Raw genomic sequence first — 18,343 nt, 5'->3', positions numbered from 1 at the left:
AGACCCACTCTGTGGCCTATGAGGCCCTATAGTGTCTGGCCCTGTGGGATTCTCATCCATTCCTTTCCACCAAGCAGATTCCACTACAGAGTCATTGTCCTCGGGGCTGTTTCTTACACACAGTACATTGCTAAATCAGGGTCTTTCCAATGCTCTCCCCACAATCTGGAACAATCTCCCATTTAACAACTGCAAGCCCTGGGTGTTGTGTTCTTGCATTCTCTAGGCAAGCAGCAGGCCTCTACGGCTTTTATTGAAAGCACATGGCTGGCTGTCCCCAGCATGCCTATTGCTCTCTCTTCCTTCCCTTTGGAGCCTGTCATCACCTAAAGTATAACAAATATTCATACTTCTGCTCAATTAGAAAAACCACCAAACTCAGAAGGGGAAAAGTTTCTATTCTATTTTCTCATACCAAATCCCCAGGATTTTCAAAATTATACCAAAAAAGGTATGAATTTATTAACATTTACCATACTGTTTGAAGCAGAAAGAAGATGAGAGGAAATTTCACTTTATGTTGAATCTACAGGGAAAGGCAAAAGTCAAAAAAAAAATCAGTGTGCAAAGAAAAAAGCAGGTTATCTACATAAGTGAATGCAAATATAGCTATGTCAACAAAGAGAGACTAAGCCAGGCATATGCCAAAATCTCAGTACTCAGGACGCTGTGGTAGGAAGATCATGAGTGAGAAACCAACCTCATGATAATTCAGGACCCTGCGGAGAGACTGGGCAGGCACAAAGAACTCTACAGAGATTTTGAAATGCAAAATAGAAGCTCTCAGTGTTATAAAATTACAGATAATCATATTTAATTCTCAAATTCTCTTCTCAGTTATGTGCAATGAGCTGAAATATTTTTGTGTCTAAAAAAATCGTTTTTAGAGATGAGCACCTATGGCTCTTTCCTGAAGTCCTAGTGATACAGAAGACTGAAACCTGAAGTATCAGTGATTCAAAGTCAAGTAGGGCAGAAAAGGCAGCAAGACTCCACCTCCAACTAATCACTAAAATGCCACGCCAAAAGTGTGGCTCAAGAGGTAGAGAGTCAGCTATGCGCAAGCAAAGCAAGAGCATGAAGTCCTGTGTTCAAGCCCTGGTACAGGCTTGTACGCATGTGCGTGCAGACAAACACACACACGAATTTTTTTTCTCCAGGAGAGAAACGCTGAGTGGTAGAGTACTGGTCTAGCATGCATGAACCTTTGGGTTTGAGCCCCAAACAAACAAACAAAAAACTTTTTATAATAATAGGTGCTACCTTCCTTTAAATTATTTTCATAGAAAACATCCTTTTGTTCAGAAGAAATCAAGAATGTTTCCTATACAATGTGCATAGCTGACTAGCTGGTCACCAAAGTTTATGTAAATAGTCTGTTCTTGGTTCTTGTCATCAATAGCATACACAGAAGTCTTCCGGGTGAAAGCGTCCAGGATCATTTTTTTAATTGAATAAGGACTTCTGCATATTACATATCATATTTAAGGGAGAACAATAAACCCCATTCACTCTAGTTCTTTTCAGGATGATGCAATACCATTGTAAGACTTAATACTAAATATCATATTTAGAAACTTCTCAACTGTGAAAGCCACAAGAAAATTTCCAAGATATATCTTCTTGTATTTGATATTGAGCAAGGAGGGCACCTCAGTAGTTACACTTTTACTTAAAGAGGAATTTCTTAATATCCTACATGCACATTTGGAACTGCTTGGTTTTAATATATAATGGGAGTGAAAAGCAAAATAATAATAATAACAATAACAAAAGAAGGCTCTGGAAACAAATTTCCCTCTCATAAACTTTGGTGTCATACATAGTCGATGAGATCAAGACAATATTCTTACATCTTTGGTTTTCTGTCAGCAATTTCTAGAAAACAATGTAATGGGGAAATACACTTGTATTATCACTCGAGGCCCAGATATTTAAATTTCACATGTAGCTGACATTAATTCTCAATGTTCCATTTTAAGCTTTTACATTAAAAGGGCTTGTGGATTTCATTCCTTAACATAAATAATTTGCAGGGATCTCAGCGAAAACTGCTATTTAATTTACAGAGTTGATTTGTATTATTGAATTTCAAAGCTATTTTTTTTGCCAGTCGAGCTTGGACTTGGGGCCTGGACACTGTCTCTGGCTTCTTTTTGCTCAAGGCTAGCACTGTACTACTTAAACCACATCGCCACTTCTGACTTTTTCTGTTTATGTGGTGCTGAGGAATCAAACCCAGGGCTTCATGTATGCTAGGCAAACACTCTACCACTAAGCCACATTCCCAGCCCCTTTCAAAGCTATTTGTAGGGGTAAGATCTAGTCATTATAACAAAAATGTTTTTTAAACTCCCCCAAAAGAAAAACAGTAACAGTAAGAAAAAAAGAGAATATTAAATATTTTGCTAATTAAGAACTATATTCCTGACAGAATAAGTAAATGAAATGGTTTGGAATATGGCAAATGTCTATTGAGAATTAACTTCATACTTTGGGGGAGATCATCATGAGTAGAAGTTAAATTAGTCATAAACGACAAAGGAGAAAACACATTGAAGTTTTCTGTCCCAGGAGATAGGAAGGCACACTGGCTGGTACAGTTTACCTTCAGAATTCAAGTTTCCTGTCTACGTTCAGCTGTTAATAGCATTCATTACTTCAGCCGTACTGCAGCATTATTGCAGCCCTTAAGCCACCAGATTGGAAGATGCTTTGCTCTCAAATCCCTGTGGAGATTGTGGAGCAATGCTTCTGCTTTCCTGCAGGCTTCTCTGTCCTGTCCCTGATATTCTGACATGGCCCCAGGCAGTGGTCACCAAATGGACATCAGCACTCCAGGAGTGCAGGTGGGGTGAGGCAAAATCAATTCCCATATTCTTTATAAAATGAGTACTCCTACAAACACATTTCTGGCAAGATTTTATGTGAAGAAATGCTCAACATCTCTGGCTATAGAGAAAATGGAAATCAAAACAAAATTGAGATTCTACCTCTCCCCACTTAGAATGGCTGTTATCAACAAAATAAACAGTAACAGATGCTAGCAAAGTTGTGGCCAGAAGGGACCCATATTAAACTGTTGGTGGGCTTATAAACTTGTTCAACCACTCTGGAAAGCAGGATGGAGGTCCTCCAAAAAATGAAACATAGAATGACCCTAGGACCCAGCAATTCCATTCCTGGGCATTAATCCAAAAGATCACAAACCAGGTTACAGTAAACCATGTTGTGCAATAAACTACAACCATGTTCATTGCAGCATTATTCACCATAGCCACGGTATAAAATCTGCTCAGATGCCCCTCAGTGGACAAATGGAGCAAGAAAATGTTGTATATATAAAAATGGATATGCATATACATAAATGGATATGCATATATAATGGGATTTTATTCATTCATTATAAAAAATTATATTGGATAATTTGTAGAGAAATGAAAATATATTAAGTGAAGTAAGACAAAGAAAGAAAGACAGAAAGACAAAGATTACAAGTTTTCCCTCATATGTGAAAGTTAGAATTAGCCTATAAACCTACAAATAAACACATTGGGTGGTTTGCAAGTATATACAAATGTATTAACTGAAACATAGTAAATTCAAGGGAGAATTAGTGCAATTCTTGCTAAGCAGCCTCTATGATGCTGAGCCACCCCTCCAGCTCTTAGTGCAATTCTTTAGAAAGCCAAAATCGAATCCCAACAAAATAAGCACCAGGAAATGGGTACTTGCAAGGTGGGGTGGGGCCAACGGGAAAAAGGTAGGTGAATGAAGAGGAGAAGGGAGAGAGAACACAGTTAATAATTCAATGTATATATTACAAAATTAAGAACAGTAAGAAAAGAGTTGGTTGGGAGTGGTGGGTAAGAATGCTGAAAGGAATGACATGGATCAAGATGCATGATAGTCATAAACTGCTTTGTTAATGGCAACTCCTTTGTACAAATTCCATTTCATGAGGGAAAGTAAAAACTTATATCCAAATCAACATTTACTGTGGAATAACTGCCATGGGTATAAACCCTCCAAGGAATCAAAGGGACCATTTTATACATTCCCAGCTGGAAGGAAAGGGAATGACCTTAATGACTATCAGTAAAATTATTTTTACAATTCTTAAGCCAACTGATGGAAGCAATTGAGCTGTCAATGATTAGTTATTTTAAGTGACTTTAGTAGTTTGTCACTCCAGGCTTTTTAACATATAATGAAAAGCAATTTGTGGCAGGCTGATTCCGAGATCTTAATTCCAAGATCCTATGAATGTCACCTTTATAGACATTAAAAAAGACTGGACATATAACTAAAGTAGGGATCTCTGAAAGGAGTTTATCCATTATCTAGGAGGTCCCTAGATGATATTGTTACAAGAAAGAATAAGAAGGATGCAATCTGACCATAAAGACAGAGATGACTGTGATACAGCCACAAGCCAATGAATACCAGATGAGTTAAGGACAAAGCATATCTCCATTGACACCTAGATTTCAATCCACTGATACTAATTTCAGACCTCCAGAGGTGTAATAGAATAAATTCCTGTGATTTTAAGCTACAGAGTTTGTGATACATTATTTCAGCAACTAAATGTAGCACAGAGTTCAAATAACAAAATGTTTTTTCCATTAGAAATTTTTCCCTTTATTATCTATTTAAACACATAAACATGATATTTTCAAATTAATAGCTACAACCATAAAACTGGGGAATAAAAGTTGCCAAACCCTATCCAGTTCAATTGAGTTTTTCTAATTAAAAAAATATTCCAAGCGTTCTCCACAGTTCATAATGGAGAGATGCTTTTCCAATTAAATATTTTTAAAAGTTACTCATTATGTTTATGCCTTGAAATGCAAAGGACTTATTTCTTCAAGAAAAATTTATATGTGCATTCCCATAAAGAAAAAGTACAAGCACACATACCTGTACTTGCCACCATTTTAGTTAAGTCAGGAAGTTGCCCCAGAGACATGTTGTTTCCTTAACTTCTCCTAAAGTTTTCATTATACTACTAAAACTTATTATGAAATGTATCTATCCATGAATTTTAACTTTATGTGTTAGGTCCAAAATTTCCCCTTACATCATTACTTTAATAGGAAACGTAGTAAATTTATAATATTTATAATATTATATCCCTATTTTTTTCCATTCTGGGCTCTTTGTCAACCCCTGATAGCCAAAATGAAGAAAGAGAGAAAAAAGGATTTACTTTCAATGTTTACTTCCTTCTTGTCTGTTTTTATGCAAGTGATAAAAGCCTTTGACATACAAAAAACAATTTGGAACTATGATTCTGTATCCTTACCTACACCTATATGAGGCAGATGTTCAAACAGGGTCCAGCTGTGGTCATCAATGTAATGGTTCTTCAGAATTAAGAGCTGGCAGACATCACGGGCAGTTATGTCACTGGGAACCTCCAAAGCCCGACTGGTTTCATCTTCACTGTAAATTTTAATCACCTATGTAAGTAGAAACAAACAAACAAGGAGCTTAATCGGATGCTGATGGCTCACACCTGAATTTTTACTACCCAAGTGTCGGAGATCAGGAGGATTCTAGTTTGAGGCCAGTCTGAACATATATATATATATATGAATTCATTTCAAGCAACAACTTGGTGTAGATGTGTGCATCTAATATCTCAGCTGTGTTGGAGGTTGAGATCACAAGGATTGGAGTTCCAGGCTGGCTGGCATGAGTAGAAAAGTCTATGTGACTTTATCTCAATGGAAAGAAGCTGGGGGTGGGGGTGAGCACCTGTCACTCCAGCTATGATATGAAGCTTAAAATAGGCCAACCATTGTCCAGATGTGCTCCTGGACAGAAAGCAACACCCTATGTCAAGACTAAACATGCAGCAAGAAAGAACTGGAGACATGGGTCAGGTAGAGTGCCTGCCTAGCAAAAGGTCCAGAGTTCAAACTCCTTTCAAGCTGTTATGAAAAAATAGCTTTAAAAAAATGGTTACTGTGGTGATTCAAACTGGCATTATCTATCATTTCCCATGGTTACCCATATTTTGTATATAGTAAGAACTGCTAAAATTTGACTTTTGCTGAAATCATTTAGCAAAAATACCAACACAATACAACTTTCTCACACTATACCTATCTATCCAACACATGCTAGTCTGAAGATATTGACCTAGTCCTCTAATCTATATTGCCCCATTCACCTACTCTAACCTGCTGACAACTGATTATTTATTTCTATATATGTGATACTTTTGCTTTTTCAAAGATTACAGAAATAAGTGACATTACACAATGTTTGTATTTCTGTGTTTGACTTTTTCATTTATAATAATGTCCTCTAAGTTCAGAAATGTGCCAAATGGTAGAAGGGGGGGGGGGGGTAGGTGTGGGTGTGGGTGTGGGTGTGGGTGTGCTGGTCTTTGGGCTTGAATTTAGGGCCTATGCTATGTTTTTGAGCTGTTTTACTCAAGGCTATTGCTTCCCAACTTGAGCTGTATATGTACTTCCAGGATTTTTTGTTTTGTTTTGTTTTATTTGGGTTTTGTATTGGCAATCAGAGGTTAGTCTTATGGACTTCAGTGAATGGGCTGGCTTTGAATCTAGATCCTCAGATCTCATTCTTCTTAATATTTAGGATTACAGGCATAAGCCACTGCTACCTAATTTCTGGCCTCTTAAAAAAATATGTAAATTGTTGCACAAGGTGGTTACAACTTAACATCTCCATTCAGTATCACCTCTTCTGACCTTCTCTCCTCAACCAACCCTTCCTACCCAGTCATATCAAGTTTCTCACTTCCCCTTTCACATACATGCCTCAAGTATTATGACTACATTCACCTGCTTCCCCTACTAACACACCCATTCAAAACATGTTTCAGCTTCCTAGTATTCATTTTGTGAAACTACAGGCCTCTTTTAAAATATTTAATAGCAACATTCCATTGCAATGGAACACCCACCCAACTCTCAGTGTTTGTTTCATTGTTTTTATTATCCATTCACTAATGGGACACTTAGGTTATTTTAAAATCATGTCTATTGATAATAATGCTACATTGAACACTAGACTATAGTTATCTTTGAGAGATGGTGATCCTATTTCCTTGGGGCTTATATACCAAAGGGAAGTTGCTGGATCTGTTTTTAAGTGCTTTTACACCATTTTCTGTAAATGAATACAAATCAACATAGCATCGTATAGAGTATAAGGGCTTCCTTTTCTCTACAGCCTCACCAATACAATTGTCATTTCTTATGTCTTTAAGAACAAGCACCCTAATGCATTTGAGTTTTACAGAAAACGACTTCAATTTCTCTAATGATTAGTGATATTTTGTCACCTTATTGTGGGTCTGTTGTCCATTCCTATATCTTCTGTGGAGAAGTGTACATTCTGGGTCTTTGCCCATTTTTTAATCAGACCTTCTTTTCTGCTGTCAAGTTGTGAGAGTTCTTTAAAAGTTTGGATAATATTCATCAGGTAGAATGATTTGTAAATCTGTCCCCAATCCACAGAAAATTCTTTCATAAACACAATTTAAATGCTATTTTAATCAGTCAGTATACTTACTAATTCAATTGAGTATAAATTCTCTGTACAATGTCCTAAGCATTTAATTTTCCTATATTTTGACTAAATAGTATACATCTATTACTTGATTAGGTGTCAAAGTTACTTTGTCTAGGTAATTCTATGATTTTCTTTTTTCCCAGTAAAAGGATTACAATGACTATTCAAAATCATTTCCCACCATTCTTGTCTATTACAAAGGTACATACCACTAAATATTTTAAATTTTGCATTCTATGTTTAAGTCCTGTAAGTAGTCCAATACTGCTGATATATTTATGTGTAAAAAGTAAAATAGCATTAGACTTCATGGAAAGATTGCTCCATTTCAGATAAGCAAAGATTGCCTAGATGCTTCTTTATTCTCTTGCAAATAGTCGTGGTCCTCAGATGGCTTACTAGGTGGACTATTGTCATATGGATAGTTGCCCTTCCATTTCCAGCATTTAAACCTCCCAGCATATGCAGTGCCAACACGGAGATCCCAAGACTCCAAACAAATTTCTGCATCATTCTGAACTACGTTTTTTCAACAAAAATAAATGACTTAAAGAGAAAATCATAACTAATGTTGCATTCTTGTAGATGTTTCCCTTCTTTCTTTTTTATCTTTACTATTCTTTTAGTAGTACATATTAACATACAGTGGGTTTTACTGAGACATTTCCATGGAGGCATAGAGGGTAACTTGAACTTGTTCAAATGACAGCTAGGATTTTCTCTGAATTTTCTCTTTAACTCATTTATTTTTGTTGAACAGATGTGTTGGTACTGGATTACTACATTACTGCTCACAATGCTGTGCCCTCAATATTGCTGTTGCTATTGCTATCTGAAAGGATGTTTCCTTTCTATTTCCACCCTCCTGTGCTTGGAAGTGGACTAAGCACTGTTGGCTGCTTGTCCACTTGAGAGGTCAGGGACTGCCCCTCCGGGAGGATCAGTAATGACTTGCTCATGCTGGTCCCTGCTACACATTCCATGCCTGAAAATCAGGGTGGGCTGGAGAATGACAGCAGCTGCTGGGAAGGCTCCCTGCACCCCAAAATCCCCCCAAGTATTTTCTTACAAGAAAGTCTCACCTCTCTGGTCACAGGCACAGTTCTTTATTTTGTATGCTCTGTCTTTATTGTTAAGAAAATGAAATGCTAGAAGTGGAGCTGTGGCTCAGGTGGTAGAGTGCTAGCCTTGAGCACAGAAGGTGAAGGAACAGCACCCATATCATGAGTTCCAGCCCCAGTACAGGCAAGAAAGAAAAGAGAGAGAAAAAAAAGTGGAGGGAGGGAGGGATTAAGGGAGGGAGGGAGGGAGGGAGGGAGGGAGGGAGGGAGGGAGGGAGGGAGGGAGGGAGGGAGGGGTGTGCTAGAGGCATTCTGAGCCTAAGCAGATAGGAGAAGATAAAAAAAAATTAACCAAGAAATACCACAATGGTGTTCTGACTACAATGCTGCAAATTGGAAAGAAATAAATCATCCAAGAATTTAGAGACACAAGTCTACAGAAAATGGATGGAAGAAGTGTAGGTATTCACTTTTAACATAAATAATATACACTAAGATGTAGACTTAATACTTTGATCTGAACTCTATTTCAAGTCCTTTTTAAGAATTCTTATTCCATGTTGATATTTGTCCAAATTACACATTTATCAGTAAATGATGAAATGATATCTAGATATATTCCATAACATATACCCCTGATATCTCTGAAAATATTCAGTAATTGTGAGAATGGTGAAACCACCAATAGACTACTACCACTAAATACTTTGTTTTTATTTGTAGTCATTTCTTCTTCAAATATATGAAAAAAGAAAAGGCATTCTAAACCTGAAATCTCCAGGAGAGTTGGCTATGCCTCTTGCTAAAAGTAGTTCTACCTTAACCTTTCTTTCTGTTTACAAAACACACACACACACACACACACACACACACACACACACACACACACACAAATAAACTAAAATCAACTTATCACAAATGCTATGTGGCTAATATTGTTAAACCTCCAGGAAAGACATTTATGAGCATGTAAAAACTATGGAGCAGAGATATTATTAGAAAGAATTACTAGAACAAAGATCAGCACCCTGGTTCCTCTTCCTACCCACAAGTAAAAAGACTTGAAGTGTACATAATCACTCCAATAAAGCACTATCAAGCATTTCAAGTTTGGTAGCCCCATTTCCACTTTTGCTTCTAAGAGTAATGAAAACAAAAAGGAATGAGAATAATATTGTTCACAGCAGTTTATCTACTAGGTCATTTGCAAATTTACATGAAAGAAAAAGAGAATTATTCCTAGGCCCAAAAGGAAAAGAATGAAATTTGCATCAGTGTACTAAAAACTGACAAGAAGCATGGCTCTGATAAAGTATGTTTATAGCATCCCGCCAGCAAAAACCCAAGGAAAGCCCAGAGTGCAAACACTGGCCTTCTGTTTCATCCTACTCTGACACTCTGAACAACCTTGGCCTGTGGATTACTTTACAGCTTCAGAACTTGCTCTGGGAATATGTGGTATATAACATATCTGCTAGTCATAGCAGAACCCCAGGAACACAATGGAATGTGAGAGTCAAGCCTTGTTCATAAATCTATTACATGAGCCCCTCCCCCTCCTTTCCTTCTCTGCCCTCCACAAACACTAAGCAAAGAGATTTTAAATAAAACAATTTGTTTGTGTGTGTGTGTGTGTGTGTTTGTGTGTGTGCACTCATCAATTCTAGACCTTGAACTCACAGCCTACACACTGGTCCTGAGCTTCTTTTGTTCTAGGCTACCATTCTACTACTTGAACCACAGCTCAACTCCTGGGGCGGAGGCGGGGGAGAACCAACTATTTTTAAAATAGAAGAGCAAAAGAGAACACACACACACACACACACACACAGACAGAGAGAGAGAGGGCGCAAGAGCGAATAATTTTCAGGAAACAAGTTTCGTTGGAGAACTCTATAGCCTTGAGACTTAAAAGACAAAATAATTAAATTATAAGCGACAAGTCTTGTCAAATAATAAGCAAAATTTAAGAAAGAAGATATAATACATATTACCTTACCAGGTTGATTTCCTTGCAACAGTTAAGTAAAATGCTGGGTCTAAGGTCAGATTATTTGGAAAGTCTTAAGGACAAAGACTAAGACAAGAGTAAGCAGTGAGCCTTACTTCTCTGTCCTGCTCAGCCTAAATAACATGCCACAAGGCACAGCCAGTTCCTTTTCCAATCTGGAGTTACTTTAGACGGTTTGAAATAAACTCAAGGTTGTCAACTAGTTATCTGACCAGGCCTTAGAGCAGATGGGGGCTTAGGCCTGCTATGACTGGAAAGTAATGAATGCCCTTGGTTTCCTGGGAGAAGATGAGAGAGGCAGGGAGTTGCCATTCAGTAAGTAAGCTTGAGCACAGACTGACCACAGCTAAACAAAAATCCACTGGACAAAGCAAGAGGAGGGAACTATGAAAGGAAAAGTAGATGGAAGAGCTATGGCAGACAAAAGTGTCTCTGATTACCTTCTTTGTCAAAATTCCCACTTGAGGAAAATATAATTTTAACCTTAAGCTAAATTAATACTAACAAGTATTAAAAATGATTTTTAAACCATATTTAAATATGATCTTATCCTAGTGAAAAGTATATCATTCTTAAGGAGATATAAAATTTCATTAATTTATTTATGACATTTATTATTTATACCTATTAACATATAATTAATAGCATATTAAAACTAAGAAGTAAAAAGCCTACAAGAACTGTGTAGTAGGCCCCAAGTTTCATCTTATTTCTATAGTCCTTCAAAGGTTTATCATCCAACTCAAGTGAGATTACAAAGCATCTCCTACTGTTCAAGATTTGAAGGGTTATTATTTTTAGAGATAGACAATGTATGTACATCATCATGGGAGATGTTTTAATAACAAGGTCAGTGTGGCCCTGGACTTTTACATTCCTCTAAACAAGGAATGCAGTGTCTGAGATAAGAGGAGACATTCTTAGATATTCTGAATTAAACAAGCCAGTGTGTTTCCTTGACAGGGATGAGAAGTAATGTATGCATTATTACTTATTCCTGATGCCCTAACCATCTTTAAATATTGTATGTTAAAACCAATGACTATTCCAAATGACTTTAATAGCTCAAGAAAATATGTTGCCTTCTTATTAGCCTCCTGTATCATTATTTTTCTGGTTATTAAAGATTAACTAAGAGCAAAGCAGTACCTAGAGAAATCAAGTAGTTGTAAACATGAGGAATATACTCCTTCAAGGAAGATATTCAACAATTCCTTTTACTTGAGCATGAACCATACATGTTCAATTACTTACATTAAATTCATAACTGATAACTGTCACCAGTATCAGTATTTCCATAATTAGCTGACATAAATATTTCCATACTATCTTCTTGTCCCAGTTCTCAGGTTTATTCCCTACAATCTATTCCTTATTCAAATTCCAACTACCATTTATTTGTTTATTTTTCTGTTGCCTGACAGAACCATGCTCCTTCCTGATAGAGGGCCTATACAGGAGCTGCTATTTCTGGCTAAGACACAATCTCCCTACCTCCTACCTTTTCTCTTCACTCAGATGTTAGATAAACCATTATTTCTGTGGGGAAGCTTACAATGACCTTTCCAGTTTAGTACAGGCCCCAGTATGGAGTACACACACACACACACACACACACACACACACACACACTCACACACACACACACACACACACACACACACACCAAAAAAAAAAAATGTAATCCCTGCCTGTTGCCCTTGCTACTCAGAAGGCTGAGAACCTCAGATATTATAACAATGTCTGCTTCCCATTATATCCCAATGGTTAGTCTAGCACAGTGCACATAGAGGACAATCAACAATATGCTTGCAGGGATGAAGGACAGCAAGCAGCTATCACCCTGCGGTAGCAGTCAGTTGGGGATTCCAAAATAATGACACTCAAATGCTTATGAAAACAAGAAAATGTTGGGGTTCTAAAAACCCTAGCAGAACATCACAATAGCTCAATAGCTATGTACACACAGTCATATAAGATGATGCTAAGCAAAATAAACTCCACAATATGGAAACAAGAGGTTTTCCCCTGCTGTTGTTGTTTTTATGTACTATGTGATTTTTTTTCTTTTTTCTTGCCTTTTTCTTTCCTATGATTTATCCCCTGTATTTGGTGTATCTGATTTTCTTACCCTGGGTATTGCATATACGTTTAACTGAATTAAGGAAGGAAAGGGGAACACCAAAATGATGAGACAAATGAACCCTAATTAGTAAACATCAGATCAAGAAATGGGAAGAAACAGCTTTAAACAAGATAGTGATAATGAAAGGAACAAACGATCATCTCTCAATCCTAACTCTCAACATTAATGGACTTAATTCTCCAATCAAATGACATAGGCTCATAAGTTGGATCAAAAATCAAGATCCATCTTTCTGCTGCCTCCAAGAGACACATCTATCCAGCAAAAGTAAACATCTTCTAAAAGTGAAAGGCTAGAATCAAATCTATCAAGCAAATGGCCCCCATAAGCAGGCTGGAGTTGCAATCCTAGTATCAGACAAAATTGACTTCAAATTAAAAAAGGTAAGAAGAGACAAAGAAGGCTACTACAAACTGGTAAAGGGATCTCTCCTACAGGAAGATATAACCATCCTAAATATCTACACACCAAATGCAGGAGCACCCAACTTCATCAAACAAACACTACTGACTCTAAAAACACTCATAGACCCAAACACATTGATAGTTGGGGACTTTAACACTCCACTATCACCTCTGGACAGATCAACACGCCAAAAACTGAACAAAGAAACCACAGATCTTAATAATTGCATAGACCAACTAGACTTAACCGACATCTACAGAATATTGCACCCAGCAACAACAGAATACACATTCTTCTCTGCAGCAAATGGAACATTCTCCAAAATAGATCACATCTTAGGGCACAAAGAAAATCTGTACAAATTCAGAAGTATCAAAACCATTCCCTGCATTCTCTCAGACCACAATGGAATAAAATTAGAGCTCAACTCAAACAGCCACCACAGAAAATCCTACACTTCATGGAGACTAAACAACACACTGCTGAACCATCAGTGGGTCATTGAAGAAATTAAAACGGAAATTCAAATGTTTATGGACTTCAACCAAGTTGAGGACACAAAGTACCAGCTCCTTTGGGACACAGCAAAGGCAGTACTCAGAGGAAAATTTATATCTCTGAGTACATACATCAACAAACTGGAGAAACAGCAACTCAGTAATTTAAGGAAGCACCTTAATTTTCTGGAGAGAGAACAGCAAGCCAAACCCCAAGTCAATAGACGGAAGCAAATAATTAAAATCAAATCAGAATTAAATCAATTAGAGACAAAAAAAACATTGAAAGAATCAACAAAACAAAGAGTTGGTTCTTTGAAAAAATCAACAAGATAGACAGACCCCTGGCAAACCTGACCAAAAAACAAAGGCAGCACACTCAAATAAACAAGATAAGAGATGAAACAGGTAACATCACCACAGAAATAACCGAAATTCAGAAAATAATAAGGGACTATTTTGCAAACCTTTATGCCAACAAATTCGAGAACTTGGAAGAAATGGATGATTTCCTAGAAAAAATTCATATCCCCAAACTCAACCATGAAGATTTAAACCTTCTAAATAGACCCATATCCAGTAATGAAATAGAAACGGCAATAAATGATCTCCCATCCGAGAAAATCCCAGGTCCAGACGGATTCACTGCAGAATTCTACAAGGCCTTCAAAACAGAACTCACACCAATATTTCTCAAACCCTTCAATGAAATAGAAAGAGAACGTTCACTACCAGACTCATTCTATGAAGCCAGTATAACCCTCATCCCAAAACCAGGCAGAGACTCATCACGGAAAGAGGACTACAGACGGATCTCCCTGATAAACATAGACGCAAAAATTCTCAACAAAATTCTGGCCAATTGACTTCAACAGGTCATCAAAAAAATCATACACCACGATCAAACTGGATTCATCCCAGGGATGCAAAGTTGGTTTAATATACGCAAGTCAATTAATGTAATCCACCACATCAACCGGAGCAAGGTAAAGAACCACATGGTTTTATCTCTGGATGCGGAAAAAGCGTTCGATAAAATCCAGCACCCATTTATGCTAAAAGCCCTGGAAAAACTGGGATTCCAGGGAACATTCCTGAATATAATCAAGGCAGTTTATGACAAACCAACAGCTAGCATAACTCTAAATGGTGAAAAACTAAAGCCATTCCCTTTAAAATCAGGAACAAGGCAGGGATGTCCACTCTCTCCCCTGCTCTTCAACATAGTACTAGAATTCCTAGCCAGAGCAATTAGGCAAGAAGAAAATATAAAGGGGACCCAAATAGGAAAAGATGAAGTTAAACTTTCTCTCTTCGCAGATGACATGATCCTATACCTAAAGAATCCCATAGACTCTACCCCCAAGCTACTAGAGCTGATCCAAAACTTTGGCAAAGTTGCAGGATATAAAATAAACCTTCAAAAATCAACGGCCTTTCTCTATGCTAACGACCCGAAGACCGAGGCTGAAATCAGGAAAGCAACTCCTTTTGCAATAGCCCCCAAAAACATAAAATACCTGGGAATAACCTTAACCAAAGAAGTGAAACACCTCTTTGATGAGAACTTTAAAAGCTTGAAAAACGAAATTAAGTCAGAACTACAGAAATGGAAAAACCTCCCATGCTCCTGGATTGGGAGGATTAATATAATCAAAATGGCAATATTGCCAAAGGCTATCTACAAATTCAATGCAATACCCATTAATATCCCAACACCATTCTTTAATGAAATAGAGGAAGCAATCCAGAAATTCATATGGAACAATAAAAGACCTAGAATAGCAAAAACAATCCTAAGCAGAAAGAACAGTGCTGGAAGAATTACAATACCCAACTTCAAGCTGTATTATAAAGCTATAGTAATAAAAACAGCTTGGTATTGGCACTGGAACAGGCCTGAAGACCAATGGAACAGAATTGAAGACCCAGAAATGAACCCACAGAACTACGCCTACTTAATCTTTGATAAAGGAGCTAAAACAATAGTATGGAAGAAAGATAGCCTCTTTAACAAGTGGTGCTGGCAAAACTGGCTCAACACATGCAACAAACTAAAACTAGATCCCTATATATCACCCTGCACCAAAATCAATTCCAAATGGATTAAAGACCTCGAAATCAAAACAGACACCCTGAAAACACTAAAGGAAGGAGTAAGAGAAACACTTGGGCTCCTTGGCGCAAGACGGAACTTCCTTAACAAAGACCCAGAAAGGCTACAAATCAAAGAAAGGTTGGACAAATGGGGCTCCATCAAACTGCACAGCTTCTGCAGGGCAAAGGACATAGCTCGCAAGATAAACAGAAAGCCCACAGACTGGGAGAAGATCTTTACCGGACATTCAACAGACAAAGGCCTCATCTCTAAAATATATGCAGAACTAAAAAAAAATGCCTTTTTCCAAAACAAAACCGCAAAGAACCAATAGCCCCCTCATCAAGTGGGCTAAAGACTTACAAAGAGACTTCTCTGATGAGGAAATGAGAATGGCCAAGAGACATATGAAAAAATGCTCTACATCACTGGCCATAAAAGAAATGCAAATCAAAACAACATTGAGATTCCATCTCACCCCAGTAAGAATGTCATATATCAAGAAAACTAACAATAACAATTGTTGGAGGGGATGTGGCCAAAAGGGAACCCTACTTCATTGTTGGTGGGAATGTAAACTGGTTCAGCCACTCTGGCAAGCAGTATGGAGATTCCTCAGAAGGCTAAATATAGAACTCCCCTATGACCCAGAAGCCCCACTTTTGGGTATCTATCCAAAAGCCCACAAACAACATCACAGTAATGCCACCAGCACAACAATGTTCACTGCAGCACAATTTGTCATAGGTTGAATCTGGAACCAGCCCAGATGCCCCTCAGTAGACGAATGGATCAGTAAAATGTGGTACATATACACAATGGAATTTTATGCCTCTATCAGAAAGAATGACATTGTCCCATTTGTAAGGAAATGGAAGGACTTGGAAAAAATCATACTATGTGAAGTGAGCCAGACCAAAAGAAACATGGACTCTATGGTCTCCCTTATTGGGAATAATTAGTACAGGTTTAGGCAAGTCATAGCAGAGCATCACAAGGCCCAATAGCTATACCCTTATGAAGACATAAGATGATGTTAAGTGAAATGAACTCCATGTTATGGAAACAGTTATAACTACTTTCAACGTCCTATGTGTATCTGTAGCTTCTATTATTGATGATGTTCTTGTATCACCTTCCTGTGGTTGTACCTACACTATCTCTGTAATCTTATCTGAGTATATTGGAAACCGTATATACTGGTATTGGAAGTAGGAAATTGAAAGGGAATACCAAATTTGAGAGACACGGGGTAAAAAAAGAGAAACAACTACAAAAGCAATACTTGCAAAACTGTTTGGTGTAAGTGAACTGAACACCTCCGTGGGGGGGGGGGGAGGGAAGGGGGAGGAGGGAAGGGGGCATGAGGGACAAGGTAACAAACTGTACAAGAAATGTATCCAGTGCCTAATGTATGAAACTATAACTTTTCTGTACATCAGTTTGATAATAAAAATTTGGAAAAAAAAATAAAAACCAAAACACATACAAAAAAATGATGAGACAAAGGATAAAGGACAAACCAATGCAATAGTATCTCACAAGACAGTATGTTGGAAATTAACTGTACAACTCGAGAGAGGGGATTTTGGGGAAAGGGAAAGTGGGAGAAAAACAAGGGAAGGTGAAACAAGTTGGACAAGAAATGTACTCACTTTCTTACATATGTAACTGTACCCCTCTGTACATCATCTTGACAATAAAATTAAATTTAAAAAAAGAAAGATAATTTCAAAGTCTTATGGGGCCTTTATGGGAGAATATTACTTTTGTATTGGAAGTTGGGAAAGGCTTCAAGGGGAACTAATGTCTGAAACAGATTTAAGTTCAATTAAAAATATCCCAGCAGATAAAAAAGGAAAAATACTGGGGGAGAAATAATATTTATGAATGAGAGAGAAAACCTAAGATAGTTTTCATCAAATGGGTGAGCTGAGAAAAGCTGAATTATATGACCCTTTCCTACTAGAAAAAAAAAAAAAACAGTAGAAGCTAGGTTCCTGTGGCTAGTACCTGTAATCCTAGCTACTTAAGGAGGGTGAGATCTGAACACTGAGGTTCAAAAACCTTGCCGGGAAAGATAAATTTGAGACTCTTATCTCAAATTAACCAGCAAAAAGTCAGAAATAGAGGCATGGCTCAAGTGGTAGAGTGCTAGCCTAGAGAGAAAAGGCCAAGCAAGAGGCGTAATGCTCAGAGTTCAAACCCAGTACTGGAAAGAAAAGAGAAGAAAAAGAGGGAGAGGAGAAGGGGAGAAGGGAAGAAGAAAAAGTCAAAGAGAGACAGAGAGAGAGAGAGAGGAGAAGAAAAAAGAAGAGGGAAAGAGAGAAGGGAGAGGAGGGAGGAGGAAACGGGGAGAGAAGAAAAGAGAGGGAAGAGATGAGGAAAGGGGAAAGGGGATAAGGAAAAGGATGAAGGGGAAGGGGAAAGGGGAATGGACAAAAGAACAATGTTAAGGTGGGTAAATATTATGAGCAAAGGAATCAAGGAAGAAATGAGCAAAAGCCAAATGGCAAGACATAGTACAAGTGGAACTGTGGTTTAAGTGGTAGAGTGTCAGACTTGGGT

General features: G+C 37.7%; 1 protein-coding gene across 3 annotated transcripts in view; it reads right to left on the bottom strand.

The window, feature by feature from the left end:
• Grb14 (growth factor receptor bound protein 14) overlaps positions 1–18,343 on the bottom strand; it is a 119,612-nt gene that overhangs the window by 37,022 nt on the left and 64,247 nt on the right. For all 3 annotated transcript variants that reach the window (XM_048345316.1, XM_048345315.1, XM_048345317.1), the window contains one exon: positions 5,312–5,468. In XM_048345316.1, the coding sequence (XP_048201273.1) occupies positions 5,312–5,468 (157 nt within the window). The remainder of the gene's footprint in view (positions 1–5,311; positions 5,469–18,343) is intronic.

Source organism: Perognathus longimembris, chromosome 4, assembly GCF_023159225.1.
Source record: "Perognathus longimembris pacificus isolate PPM17 chromosome 4, ASM2315922v1, whole genome shotgun sequence".
NCBI classification, from domain to species: Eukaryota; Metazoa; Chordata; class Mammalia; order Rodentia; family Heteromyidae; genus Perognathus; species Perognathus longimembris.
This window is presented reverse-complemented; position numbering and strand designations above follow the sequence as displayed.